The sequence below is a fragment of the Tenrec ecaudatus genome, chromosome 5 (assembly GCF_050624435.1).
Source record: "Tenrec ecaudatus isolate mTenEca1 chromosome 5, mTenEca1.hap1, whole genome shotgun sequence".
NCBI lineage: Eukaryota > Metazoa > Chordata > Mammalia > Afrosoricida > Tenrecidae > Tenrec > Tenrec ecaudatus.
In genome coordinates this window covers 72,122,299-72,137,486 of record NC_134534.1, presented here as the reverse complement: position 1 = coordinate 72,137,486, position 15,188 = coordinate 72,122,299, and the positions used below count along the sequence as shown (strand labels likewise).

The following is a 15,188-nucleotide window of genomic DNA, read 5'->3' as shown; positions in this document are numbered from 1 at the left end:
ATGTACAGATGTACTTTATACAATTGATGTATGTATATGTATGGATTGTGATAAGAGTTGTATGAGCCCCTAATAAAATGTAAAAAAAGAAAATGATTAGGGCAAAGAATGTACAGATGTACTTTATACAATCGATGTATGTATATGTATGGATTGTGATAAGAGTTGTATGAGCCCCTAATAAAACGTTTAAAAAAAAGTTATGACTACAAAAATGTCAAGTACATTATTTGATATATGAGCTAAGCCCAGACAAACTCTGGTTAAGAAGCTTACAGTGACCACACTCGGAAAGCACTGTAAGAAACCAATAAATCACTTGATGACTCCTTCTGATTCTATCTCCCACAAGGTGACATGTAAAAGATACTTTTTGCATCAAATCTATGTAATGTTAAAATAGACATTATTATGGTATATGAAAACTATCAAGACAAAATAAATACTAATGGTATATCTCAGCAACAATCGAATATGCACAGCAATACAAAGTCTTTTCTGAGAGACTTTTCCACTGAAATTATGTTATAAAGCTTGTGGAAAGTGTAAGCTCTATCATAATTATACAATAATGATTATTCTTTTTATATTTAACATTTCAAATGGCTTGAATCTATCACCTTTGTTATATTTACAAAATACATCACGTGAAACTACCACAAATTCATGAGTACAGTTAATAAAAAAGGATGTATTTTACCATATTTCAAGTAAAATGCTCAAGAATGATTAACCTGATATACTTAAGGCCACATCATAATTTTGTGTGTGTGGGGGGGGCAAAGTTTCAGAATAGCAAAACCAAAATTTAAAATGTTAAGTTTAGAGAATGATGAAGACGGTGATGCATTTTGATATGAAAGCGAGATCAATGGGGCTTTGAAAGCAAACCATCCAGGAGCAAAAACACCAAACAATGCAATCTCGGTAATAAATCGTAATCCTATACATCATATAAAGCAAAAGCTCGGCCATTCCACTTTCAGGTAATGTAAACAAATTGGACAAAACGGATTCTCCTGGCTAATTTTGCCCACCACAGAATTTGGTCGCTTCATCCGTTCTATTAGGGAAATTACATGCACAAACGCAGCATGGTCCGTGGAACTTCTCAGCAGCTATTTCGTGCACGGGCAGCGCCCTGGTGGCTCAGCGGCTAAGCGTTCCGCTGCTAACCAAAAGGGTCAGCCTGTCGGCGGGGCAGAGAGGTATGTGACCTTGGGTTTCCTACAGATCTACAGCCTCCCTTCCAGACTGCGCCCGGCTCCGGGCCCCAGCGCGCCCCAAGCGCCTACCTTGACCGGGTGCAGGTAGCCGTCGCCGCGCAGGGCGCCCAGCCCGGGGTCCGCCGGCGTTTCGGGGTCGTCCTGCAGGCTCCGGGTGAGGTGCGCGATGTAGGTGGTGGCCAGCAGCAGCACGTCCAGCTTGGACAGCTTGGTGTCGGGCGGCACGGACGGCAGCGTGCGCTGCAGCTCCAGGAAGGCGTGCCGCAGGGTCTGCACGCGGCTGCGCTCCCGCGCCGCGTTCGCCGCCGCCGGCCGCCCGCCGCCAGCCCGCGCGCCGCCGCCGGATCCCGTCCCGCCGGGGCTCGAGTCCCGGGCAGCGGCGGCGGCGGGCGAGGCGGGCTCGTGGCGAGCGCTCAGCGGGCTGTCCTCGTCCATGGCGGCTCCCCGCGCCGCGCGCGCTGCAGGACAGAAGGCGCCGTGAGACTCGGCACCGCCGGCTGCCCTACGTGACTCCGGGGGCGTTTTGCCTCCCGGCGCGTGCGGAGACCTCCGGGGCCCCAAGCCTTCCTCGGCGGCTGAGAAGGCTTGGCAGGGGCCCGGGACCCGCGAGACCCGCTCGCCGACTAATCGGGCTAAAGCGCTTCTCCACTGCGGGCGAAGCCGGAGACCCAGCTCCGGGCGGGCACTGGCTCGGAACACCCAGTGGGCGCGCGACGGGGGACGCCGGTGGCTCCCGCGGGCGCGGCGGGGCGGCCGGGAATGCCCTGCGCTGTCCGCCGCCGCGGGGCCCGCCACCCTGGCTCCCTTCAATCCCGCCGTGCGCGCAAGGCCGGGCCCCAGGGTGCGGCAGGGGCTTCGGGGAGGGTCGGCCGAGCAAGGAGGGGCTCCGAAGAGAGCACCCACTACCGCCCGGGCAGGGGCCGCGCGGCGCCGCGGGGCGCTCACCTTTCCTGGGGTGGCCGTGCGGCACTCGGCTCCGCAGCGCGAGCGCGACGTCGGGCCGGGTCTGCGTGGCCAGGACCGCGGGCCTCACTCCATCGCCGTGCGGTCGGGGTCCGCGGCCGCTCCAGCCCGTCGGGCGGGCCCTTTTATGCGCGCGTTCGGCTGCGGGCGTGCTTGCTGACGGCCGCGAGCGACGCGGGCCCCGGACCGAGGGTGCGGCCCAGCCCCGCGCCCACCTGACACGCGGCCGGGGCACCGGGAGCCGCCCCCTCCTCGGGGCCAGGCTCGTGGACCACGCAGCCTCGCGGGGCGGGGCCACCCGAAGGCCCGCCCCCAACCCAAAGCGGCTGCGGTGGAATCGGCCGGGTCCCGGTGGTAGGACGGAGGGGAAGGGCTGCACCCGGCGTTGCGGGCCTGTTCTCCCTGCACCCGCAGCCTCTCTCTGCCCTGGGGAGCGGCTGCGGGGGCGCTTCCAGGCGCCGACCTGGGGCTTAGCGGGGCTGCGCTCACACCACCCCTTGGCCCCGATCCGGGCCCAGTGTGACCCGGGCCCCTCTTGCCGCAGGCGCCGAGCTGAGACGGGGCCGCTGGCCTTTTGTGCAGCTGAACGGGCCCTCCTCCGTAAGGAAGCCCTCGATGCACGACGTCGCTGCGCTAACCTGCGCGTCGTCCACGTGAGCGAGCCTCACGGAGCACGCGACGCGGCCCCGGAGTCCACGCTCCTTTCTGAAGCTGAGGCCGGGAGTGGAAAGGCAAGCTACTCTTTCCTTGACCGCGGGTGAACTCGCCGGAGGCTTTTTGCCTGGGTGAACCTCGGGTTAGAGCGGCTTGCAACGGGGAAAACCGGGTCCCGTCTGAGTGGTTGAACAATACCTTCTAGCAACGGAAAATTTTTTGATTATTTTATTGGGGGCTCATACAATTCTTAACACATCCATCCATTGTGTCAAGCACATTTGTCCATTTGTCTAGCAACGAAATATGTACCTGAGACAGTTCAATTCGAGGAGCAGGGCATTTTATTATCTAATTCGGAGTCAAAACGGAACTCGAAATTGGACATTCATTCATGATAACTACTCAAGTATATACGGCATATCTCGTGCTTTCCAGTAGAACTCGCTCTAAATCAGGGCTCCTAAGCAGTAGTTCCTAATCATGACACTGCTAACATTGTGTGAACCACACCTCCCATTTTAATGCATCACAAAGATCTTCCGTTTTCATCCCAGTTCCCATCCCGTCACGGGAATTACAAGAAAGAAGCACACCATAATTTCACCCACTCAATAAGGGCTACTTTATTTTAGTGAGTGACACCTTTAATCGCCCAGTGAATTTTATCAATTTCATGAATCCTGGAATTCACGCTTGGAAAAGGATGTTTCAGATCCTTTAAAGATGCAAAAATCAAAGAACCAAGGGAGGTTTCTGAGTGAAATTTTATCAAACTACAAATCCACAAAAGATGTTATTGTGAAATTACAAAAGTAAAAGTGTCAGATCAATCAGGCTGAATTTACCCATTTTCCGGAAATGAAATTTCTTTTTCTTGTGATTGGAGATGTTGAGGTTCAGGTGTCTCATTTATTGTCGGTGAGCCTGGAGAGTCATTCAAAGAAACATTCCTGTATAAACAGAGGGGGAAATGGGTGTATTTCAAATATAAAAGTTGCCCCCAATAGTAGCTAACGCATGAACTAACCGTAAAGACTAAGCTATATGACTCATTTCAGGCTTGTAATGAAGCAGATTCTTTAAAAGATTCAATGAGGTAAGAAAGGCTCGCCGAGAATCATGACGATACAAACTGTGGAGTGCAGGTGAGCCAGGGCTAGAGCGAGCCAAATGTAAAAGCCAAGAAACCAAACCCACAAGTGCCCGAAGTTCATTCTGACGCACAGTGAGCATGCATCCCTGTCTATCAGACCTGAAGTGAGACCCGGGTAGAGGAGCCCCACAGCTCCCAAGCTTGTCAATGTTTTAAGGAAGCTGACTGCCACACCTGTCTGCAGCGGAGCTGCTGGTGTTCTCACCTTAAGCCTTTAGGTAGCTGTCCTGGAGCGTTTCAGCCCCAGGACCCCAAGACTCCTGACCTCTGTGCGCCTGGCGCCTCGCCTGCCCCGCCAGCTCAGCGTCTGCAGGGGAGGGGCCAGCACCCGCGACCTTCACGGTGACCCGCAGCAGCCCCACAGTCAGAAGTGAAAGCTAGCTAGAGGGGCGGCCCCTAGTCCTGGCGGCGGCCTCACCAAGCGTCCTCTCCGGCCTGAAAGACGCTACCATTTGTAAGGACTGTCAAACTCCGAAAAACGTTAAAACCTCTAACTGTCCATAATGGCTGCCGTTTCGCATTTTGTATGCTCTAAATGTCCTACAAAGGAGCCCTGCCGGCCGCTCATCTCAAGCCTAGTTGGGTTGCTAATCTCAGAGTCAACAGTGAGAAACCATCAGCCTCGGAGGGAGCAAGAGGCTTTCCACTCCCACATAGAGTAACAGGCTGGGAAACCACAAGGGCAGGGTCGCTAGGAATCGGAATCCACTCAGTGGCAGTGAGCTCTGGTTTTTGAAGCATTCTACAATGGAGCCCGGGTAGCCTGGTGGTTTAAGCGTTGGGGGGCTGTACAGGGTAAGTTTGGTTGTTCAAATCTGTTGACCCAAGCTGCTTCAAGGGAGAAAGATGAAGTTGTCTGGTTCTGTTAAGATTTTTTTTAATGTAACTTCGGGGAGGGTTTGCATTTCAGATCGCTAACTGCATCCCCCAGTCTCAAGGACTAATTAAACCCCACTCCCGTACATATTTACAGTCTCGAAAACCCTAGATAGTCTCTGCCAGTCGGAATCGACGCAGAAGTGCCAAATACTTTGTAATCTTAGATTATCATATGAAATAATCATACACATCTGTGAATAAAATAGATTGCTTTATACATCAATATAAAATCTCAGACAATAGGCTTTTTAATGCTCCCCTCACTCCCACTGTTGAAGTATGTTTCATTATGAATCTATTGTTTACACACAGTTCAATTCTCCCCCCTTTAGTTTGTGAGTTCTGACAAGCATACAGTCATGTAACCACAATAAAGACACATAACATTTCCATCACTCCTAACCAGAAATGTCCACCCAGTCCCCCCTCACCCCAGCCCCAAGTCCTGGCCACTACTGATCTGTTTTCTGTTGTCTTTTTTTCCCTTTGCCAGAATGTCATATTAACAGGAGCACACACTAGGTAGCCTTGGGAATCTGACTCACTTAGCAAAATGCTTTTTTTTTCTTTTTTAAAAATTTTTTTTATTTTAACAATTTATTGGGGCTCATACAATTCTTATCACAGTTCATACATATATATACATCAATTGTATAAAGCACATCTGTACAGTCTTTGCCCTAATCATTTTTTTCTCTTTTCTTCTTTTACATTTTATTAGGGACTCAAACAACTCTTACCACCATCCACACACATACATACATCAATTGTATAAAGCACATCCATACATTCCCTGCCCCAATCACTCTCAAGGCATCTGCTCTCCACTTAAGCCCCTTGCGCATCAGGTCCTGGCAAAATGCTTTTGAGACCCTTCCTTGTGGTTACACATTGCCAGTTCCTTTCTTTTCATTGCTAAGTAGTAGTCCGTTGTGTGGAAGGACTGCAGTATGTTTAGCCAATCCACAGTCAAGAGGCATTGGGCTAGTTCTGGTTTTAATGACTATAACCTATAGTTTGTACCATAAACATTCAAGTAAAGGTTTTTGTATGGCCATAGTTTTATTTCACTTAGGAAAACACCTAGGAGTGGCATTGCTGGACATGGTAAGTACATGGTTAACTTTATAAGAAATTGCCAAGGCATGCTTAAAGCGCCTCTCCATATACTAGCTGGCACTGTCAGATTGCTGGGTTGATTCCCCTCCACCCCCGACACACACACACACACACACACACACACACACACACACACACACACACTCCCTCCACTTATCTATCCTAATAAAGTGCAGCCTCAGAAACCCAATAGAGGGTTGGTACGAGATGAATCAACTTGATGGAGAAGGTTTGGGTTCTAATAAAGACAATACATTTGTTTAAAATAAGGACTGGCATTTTGAAATCAGATGACTCCTTAACGTCTACCTTTGCCCGCTCTCTGATCTCTCTGGACCAGCATATCCCCTTGGCTACAGTGGTCTGCGGCTCCACAGCTATAGTTGCCTTTAGTTGGGTGTACGCATGCTTGCCTTTCGTTGGGCATATGCTCTCCAGTGCAGCTTAATCCCCACCGGGCTAGTTTACTTCTCTTTACTTGCTTTGTATCAAAGGGCGTTTGAAACTTAGATACTGTGGCAGTGCTGAGATCAGGACTTTTAGAATCAACGATCCAGCGCTAGTCCTAGCACTGCCTAAATCTGTTTAGCCTTGGGCCCCACTGACGACCCCTCTCTGAGTCTCTTTGCCCTTTATAAAATAGAGACGGACTCTGATGATAGCTTCCCATGCGTCTTGTTCTCTTCTATGATGCTTTCACCTCAAAGAGATGGCCTTGTTTTAACCTTTGGTATGAACAACAAAGACTTAACTCTCAAGTGGAAAATATCTAATATTCTTTTGTGCTAAGTCTTACGTAACTTTAAAATATTTATTATTGAGAATCAATGCTGCAGAACATACACCAATTCAACAATTTCTACACGCACAGTTCTGTAACACTGATTACATTCAAGTTTTTCCTCCTTCCATTTGGTCCCATATAGGTTGGTCTTAAATTTTTTAAAAAGCATAGCACTCAAAGGAGGCACTGTTTTATAGACAGCTAAACTATTGTTGGAAGTTAAGAAGACTTCAGGTGAGATATTTTGATCTAAAGTAATCACTCCCTGCCATCCAGTTGATTCCAACCCATAGTGACTCTATAGGTATAGGAGAAGGTAGAACTGCCCCTCTGGGTTTCTGAGACTGTAACTGTTAAGGGAGTAGAAAGCGTGGTCTTTCATCCATGGAGTGGCTCATGGTTTTGAATTGCTGACCTTAGGGCAGTGGTTCGCAACCTTCCTAATGCCGCCATGACCCTTTAATACAGTTCATGTTGCCGTGACCTCCAACCATAAAATTATTTTCATGGCTACTTCATAAATATAATTTTGCTACTGTTATACATTGTAATGTAAATATTTGATATGCAGGATGTATTTTCATGGTTTAAAATTGAACATAATTAAAGCATATTGATTAATCACAAAATATGCAAGTATATATTGTGAAATATTTATGTCTTTTCCGATGGTCTTAGGTGCTCACTGTGAAAGGGTTGTTCAACCCCCAAAGGGGTCTCGACCTACAAGAACCACTGCCTTAGGGTTAACAGTATGATACATAACCAGTAGCTCACCAGGGCTAAACAAAGATTATCTCAGGGCAATAATTGATAATCTATGGCTCTGGAAAAATTGGATTCTAAGAGAATTAAAATTTTTTGATGATTGATTCTTCTATGAAATCTTTGACCAAATATTCAGTGATGCCACTTGCAAGCTGTTAAGGCCCCAGACACGGAACAGGATATTAGGCCAATTAACTGCAATGTCCCATGAAGCCATGTCCCTAAATCTTCGAACCAGGGAACGAAATCCTGTGAGGTGTTTGCTGGGGCATGAGTACTCTTTTGTTGTTGTACATGCAAGGGGGTTTAAAAACGTCCTGGGCAAATGGAATTAAAAAATAATGGAATTTTGCATGAACTTTTTGATGCCCCATGAATAGCTATCAGGCAACTTTTGCCAATTCAGCTTTTTACAAGTTCCCAACTTGACAGCAATACAATTATTGCTCAGCTGTGCAACACTGCCCGTAATCAAAGTGACTTTGTGACTTTCCCTTCCATAAGCCCAAACTCAGTAGGCGCTACATAAATGTGATTTAGAGACTAAGCCGTTGACAGGGTTGGGACGTGAAGCCACACGAAATACGAGTTCTTAGAATCTTCTAACTGAAAAAGCTTTATGTTGCTTTCCACTATTTTTTTAGAAGAATCCATATTTCCATAAGGGATGAGCACTGCAAATAAAAATCAGAGCTTTCTATCTATATTGCTGGGACATATAAGTTTAATTTGCATGTAAAGTTAAATATGCTCTGGTTAGGTTTAATGAAGCAAAATTAAAAGGATCTCAAGATTTATGCGTGTTTATGTAAATTCATCCTGACATTTTCAAAAATATCTGAGTTTTTAAAAATTCTTCTTGAAGCACATAGGGTGTTTGTTGTTTTTACCACTGTTCAAGCATAACCTTAACAGCAGTGAAGCCAAGTTACTGTTATTAAAATGCATGTCAACACGCAGCCACCTAAGGGATGTCCACTAAATCCGCACGGAAGAAGCACACCAACATCAGTGACTGAAGGAGGATTGTAAATCACATCATCCAGAGCCAACAGAGCCTACATTGTGAGAATCTGGTTTGCAGAAGGCTATGGATGACAGTGGGAACCCAAGATACGTTTGTGGGATCTACGTAAGAAATGAGCTGCCAGCGATTTTCTTCTCTCCATACTAGGGGAGAGTGGTTACTAAATAGAGTATTGGAGAGATGACTATAGAGCAGGGTGTCAAAATTAAAACGCAGGTCACTTGCTGCAACAGGCAAGATTCACGTGGGCCACATCACACTTACAAATTTTGTTAACTTTATATTTTGAAGTGAGGATTCAGGAATATAGATAGGATAATTAAAACACTATATAATTGCTTTTATTTAAGCATTTATTTTATTTAATGTATTTATAAAACTAATTTTTTTTACCCGAAACTTGCCAGCACTTTCCTCCTCCTAGTTTTCCAATATCTGGATTCAAAGACTGAGAACAGATAATCTTCATTAAGGAAGATAAATGTTTTCTATTTTCATTTTATTTCAGAGCATCTTGGGCCACAAAAGATTACCCCGGGCCCGCGTGTGGCCCACAGGCTGCCAGTGTGACACCCCTGCTGTAGAAGATAAAGGAGAAACCTGACTTGAATGGTTCAGACCTTGTCAGTTGCTCCACCCTCTGATGCACGTTAGGCCTGATCGACTTTCAACATTTTCTGGATTTTCGGGGGGGAGTTGTTTCTCATTGGGGGTGACCCTCTTGAATTTTCGTGACATGCCTTTCTGTTTCTCAGTATGTGAGGGGCAGCAGGCAGAGTGGGGGTATGCGGAGGACACAATGGTGGTGGGTGGGTGTAAAAGGGATCTGATGCCAAGGAGCTCAAGAAGAAAAAGTATGCTTTGAAATCGTAAGAGCAATTTGCAATACTGCTTGATGTGATTGAACCATGGAATGATATGATATCCCAATAACATGGTTTTGGGGGGAAATCATGTTAATTCAAACTTCCATATCCTAACAACAACAAAACCACTTGCAGTGGATTTGATTCTGGCTCATGCCAAGCCCGTGCTTGCCAGACAGCAACTGTGCTTCACGGCTCTTCAGGGGCTGGTTTTTCTGAAGCAGCCGCTGCACTTTGCTCTGAGCCACCTCTGTGTGCTCGCTTGTGAGCAGCCAAGCATGCTAATGATTTGCATCACCCAGGTCTCCATTCTAACAAAAGGTATATTAGAATAGTCAAATAGTGGACAGTGAACACTGCCAGTGAATTATGGATCCTAGAAATTCACATTCCCTGAGGGTATCTGAAACTTAGACATCTTAACCTAGCTAGAAAGTTATTAGTTTTACATTCACAAGAAGTGCAGGCATTGGATTAGTCTTGCTTGGGCTGGAAAAAGAATTAAATAATCAAGTCACAATTGGCTTTTCTAATTGCACCATATTCTCAGTGGATCTTATGTGCAATACATAAATGCATTTAACGTCTATTTTTAAATTACTAAGGCTCAAGCACCTCCTAGAATGTTTAAAAGAAAGGAAGCATCTGTCAGAAGTATTTACCGTGACAAACACAGAAAGAAGCAATAATGTGTACCTTTTTCTGTTTGTTTAATACCACATATGATTTTTAATTAAACAGTGAGGGCATTTGCTCAGAATCAGCCCTTACATAGAAAATACTCTTGACCTAATCTCTAATTAAAGTGTACATTGATAGTATCAAGTTCAGTTTGAGGGTCAAAAACAACGTCAATGAGTCTGACTTTTTCCTCCCGGCAGGGAGAGCAGGCTTATATAAATATACATGAGCACAGACTGCCCGCATTTATCGAAGAGGAAAACATTCCTCTGGCTGTGGACAGATGTTGCTTCACCGTTTTCCACTGGAAGCAGCACGGTCCCAGTGTGGAGAGCCCTGGGGGGAGCGTGAAGCACACACTGTCCACGTTGGGAAGATCCACCTCTGAGCAGGCCCACCATGTAGGCTACAGGGCACACCTCTGCTCACTCTTTCTGGACAGTAACTGAGGAAGAAGAAGCTGTTTTAATCTACTTCCTGGAAACGAAAACCATTCTGTTTCAACTGAGTATTCTGCTTTTAACACTTGGCATGCCTTCCGACTCTAGCCTCACTGTCTCTCAGCTTTATGTTAAATTAGCAAAAGATTAGCAATAGGCAGACCCTAACCACCTCTATTGAGAGTATAATGTACTTAGTCACTGTTACTTAAAGAGAGATGGCACTCCAGTTCACATCTACTAGGGCAGTGGGTCGCAACGCCTTTGGGGGTGGAATGACCCTTTCACAGGGGTTGCCAAATACATAACAGTAGCAAAATGACAGTGATGAAGTAGCAATGAAAATCATTTTATGATTCGGGGGGGGGGGAGGGTGGTCACCACCACATGAGGAACTGTATGAAAGGGTTGCGGCCTTCAGAAGGTTGAGAACCACTGCTAGAGGTACCTCCGGAGAGGCCAACACAGGATCTTGCTGTGGCTATAGCGAAAATGTCACCCAAAGAAAGAAAAACATTTCAAAGGAAATATTTATGGAATATCCTTTTTTCAGCGAATGAAACAGAAAGCTCTTGGGCTCATCTTGACTGACGTCACTGGACATTCTAGTTTCTTCCTGGAGCTCTTCTGTCCCACGGGCGTTGCGTAAGGTAATCTGTTTATGCAGGATGTAACGTTTTCTTTTCCCTTGGGAAAGAATTTACTTTTTACTATGCAGAATAGCATAGTATTCTGTGTCTAAAGGGGTATAAATAAGTGCTCCGAATTTGGTGTTTCTAGTGAGGAAAATGAGGGCAGAGTGATTGATTGGCTGTCCCCCAGTGCGGTCTGGATGATTAGCGCTTTGCTTGGGGCCACAGAATACACATAGTATGTACCACAGCTCAAGACTGATCAAAATCAATCATATTCACCGACACTGGTTTCTTAGACTGTGTACTTTGATACTGTTTTCTTTCCCACTGAGATGATGTATTGGCTAGGCCTTCTGAAGAAATGAAATTCAAGAACACCGATGGATGGGAAGTCTGGGGGACGCCATAGAAAGCCTCCGCCACTCATCAGTCAGTGTGGCGTGCCGTGGTGGCTGCCAGGTTGCTGTGATGCCGGAAGCTGTGCCGCTGGTATTTCAGATCCAGCAGGGTCAGCCATCGTGGAGGTTTCAGCCGAGCTTCCAGGCTGAGACAGACTAGAAAGGGAGGACCTGGTGAGCTCCTTCTGAGGGTATTTAGCAAGTGGACACCCTGTGAACACTGTCAGTTACTGTGCTGGAAGTTGAGCCCATTGGGTTGGAAGGATTCAAAGTATGAATTGGGAAGAGCTGTCTCCTCGACGAACTGTCCTGAATGACATAGGTGGAGTCAAGTTTTGGGGAATCTCGTTTGCTGATGTGGTGAAATGTGAAGAAACAGCTGTCAGCATCCAGTAATAATCAGAACACATGAATCTAGGAAAATTAGGAGTCATCAGAAATGAAGTAGAATGAATAAAGATTGACATGCAACCCATTAGTGAGCTGACACGGACTGCTGTGGGCCCTTTGGAGTTGGTAATCTCACTCTGCCAGGAGTGATCATGTGAAGAGAAACGGTATCACAGTCATTGTCATGAAGAACGGATCCTGAAGTACATTCAACACCATCAGCTATAGATACATACATACACCTATAGGGAAGATCCGTTAATATGACTGTTCCTCACAAATACTCACTAGCCATTAATGCCAAAGATGAAGAAACGGAAGATTTTTGCCAGTGTCTAGAGTCTGAAAATAATCAAACATACAATCAAGATGCCTTGATAATTACTGGTGATTGGGATGCAAAAGTTGGACAGAATCAGTTGTTAGAAAAGAAGGCTTTGGTGACAGTGTGTGGCGATCACATGACAGACTTTTGCCAAGGAGCCTGTGTTGAAATGATTAGGCACTCAGCTGCTAGCTGAGGGGTCAGCAGTTTGCACCCAGCAGCCACTCCATGGGAGAACACTGTGGCGGTCTGCTTCTGAAAAGATGCCAGCCTTGGAAACCCAATGGGTCAGGTTTGCCTCGTCCCCTAGGGTCCAGATGAGTCTGTATTGACCTGACAGCAATGGGTTAGTAAGTTTGTTGCAAGCTCTTTGAGATCAGGACTGACTCATTTGAGTTTTTATTTCCTAGATTGCCAGGCAAATAACAAGTGCTTCATGCTTTATCAGGAGTCTTTGGGACAAATGGTCAAGTGCTTGACTGCTGACTGAGAAGGCGAAGTTTGACCCTATCCTAGGCAGCTTGAAAGGCCTGGAGATATGCTTCAGAAGAGTCATTGGAAAACCCTATTCAGTGCAGTTCCACTTTCAGGGGGTCGCCATGCGTTGGGACTGGTTTAGTTTGGGGCTTAGTGTTTTGTAGCTAGTTACTTTTTTGGGATGGTTTATCGTTTAACCTTGAGTCATATCATCCTTTTAAAGCCAGAGGCTTTTAAAAAGTCAGCTGGCAGTTTTCTTCTCATCGGGTGGTTTAGAACTGATTCTGATGGAGCTACATTTACATTGTTTCTGGGCTCAAGGTGGAGGATGTTGCTGTGACTTGCCTTCCCGTCAATTACAGCTCACAGAGACTGTGTGGTATGTGCAGAGTGGCATTGCTCCGTAGTGTATTCAAGGCTGTGTTCTTTCAGAAGCAGGTCACAAAGCCTGTCTTCTGGGGCACCTCTGGGTGGATTCAAACTGCGAGCCTTCTAATCTAATGAAATTGTGGATCTCTCCCTCAGGGATACCAAGTTAAGAATCCTTGGTTTCGGAGAAGTGGTCAGAGTAGCCTCTCTCGCTCTGTGGTCCTTTAGGCTCCTCCTCCTAGTTGCTCCCAGATGCCCTGGCTTCAACAGTTCACCTACCCGCTGGGGCATCTACTGGGTTTTGCAAGCAAAGATCACCTGGCTTCTAGAGTCTTTATTCATTGTCTGGGCTCCTTGGTTAGGATACCTGATCACCCAGTCATCTTTACCTGCTGCCTGTGGGACTTTCTAGACTTACCTGTCCTACCTCAGTGGCGTGTATGTATTCTAAGCCTTCCCACGGCAACACAATGACTGGTCAAGTTAACCAAACATTGTTTTGGTTTTTTTTGGGTGGGGGGTGGCCAAGAAGGGATGATGGCAGAGGACTTAGAGATAGATCAGATTTAGGACCTCCCCTTCTTGTTGACAAGGAGACTATCTCCTTTTCCCTCTAAAAGAAAGAAAACCCAGGGAGATCTGGAAGAACCTACCCCATCTCTTCAGCCACGTTGACCGCTGAATCTCCTTGGGATGTTTCTGGAGAAGCAGTTCCGTTTGCGAGAGGTTTTTGTATTTCAGAGAAAAAGACTAATTTTGGCTTACCCACCTGTGGGTAGTAAACAGGAACTATGTGATGCATTGTTTCAAAATTACCTGTAGCATACAAAGAATTGAGAGCACTCTGCTTTGAAACAAGTAACTGCATTGTGAAAATGGCATATCACACTGTTAGAATATCTAAAATATATATTATGAAATGGAATTATATAAAGCTAAATAGATCATCAGGAAAACCAACACTAAATTTCCTATCTAAGATAAAATATTGGACACATACAGCAAAGTTCATGGGAAATGCTCATCGACAAACAGGGCATACCAACATTGATATAAATAACAATGGTCCTGCCGGCTGTTCTGAATCCGTTTACTTTTTCAAAGTGTTTTAACTGTTAGGGTGCCGATTTGTCATCTGTCACTCACGGAATATGCTCTCACCTTTATTTGTGCACTTCGCTTCCATATCATTTACCCATCTACAAATCCTCCTCCTTTGCTAGCAGTGACTTCCTTTTGGGCAGGACGGCCCCATTCACCTTTAATCCCCAGTGCCTAGGCACATCCTGCTTGATAAAGTAGAGGGTCCGAGAAGGAAGACTCTCAGCAAGATGGATTGACACAGTGGCTGCAACAATGGGCTCGTCATAGTGAGACTGGGACAGGACCTGGGCACATGTAAGATGCTCAAGCACTGTTTATTAAATGAATAAATCATTCTATAAAAGCTCTGAAAAAAAGCAAATGCTTAAAGGTGTGCGTCTATGATGGATTTAAGTGCTTATGCTTTCAAATTTTAGGTATGTAGTTTCATGGCTATGTTTAGGACTAGATGTTTTATCATAAGATGCTTTAAGTCAGAGGTCAATTTCCCTATGCTTTTCCCATAATCCCACAGGTAGAGTTCCAAACCAACAAGGCCATCAAAAATATGTGCAAAAAACAGCAGGAAGTGAGTCCAGTCTCAACCCCCCACAGTGGGGTGAACCAAGAAGGGAACATGACAGATCAGCAACAGGAGCAAAACCAAGCCACGAAGTCCCTGAGGAATGCCCCAAATAGACTTCAGACTAGGAGAGGCAGTTCCCAGAACCCCCCATGACCAGTGGGGAAACAGTCATAAAGATCAGCTGACAGACCTGGAATTATCTATGCTTTTTTTGGTTATTATTAATTATATATATTCTTTTAATTTTATTCAATTTTTTGTATTGCCTACCTTATTGTTGGTTTGCCTACCTATATAAGAGGGGCATGGGAAACAAGCCTGAGGAGAAAGCAAAGGGACCGAAGGTTCTGAAGGGACTTAGG

The 15,188-nt window shown here is 46.0% G+C and overlaps 1 protein-coding gene across 1 annotated transcript in view; it reads right to left on the bottom strand.

Moving 5' to 3' along the window:
• Positions 1 to 3,231: 3,231 nt before the first annotated feature.
• The window catches only part of PPP1R42 (protein phosphatase 1 regulatory subunit 42), a 60,372-nt gene continuing 48,415 nt past the window's right edge, over positions 3,232 to 15,188 (bottom strand). Inside the window, exons 9-10 of the mRNA XM_075550662.1 lie at positions 13,811 to 13,926; positions 3,232 to 3,796 (exon numbers count right to left, since the gene is read on the bottom strand). Of these exons, the coding sequence (XP_075406777.1) occupies positions 3,688 to 3,796; positions 13,811 to 13,926 (225 nt within the window). The 3' untranslated portion in view covers positions 3,232 to 3,687. The remainder of the gene's footprint in view (positions 3,797 to 13,810; positions 13,927 to 15,188) is intronic.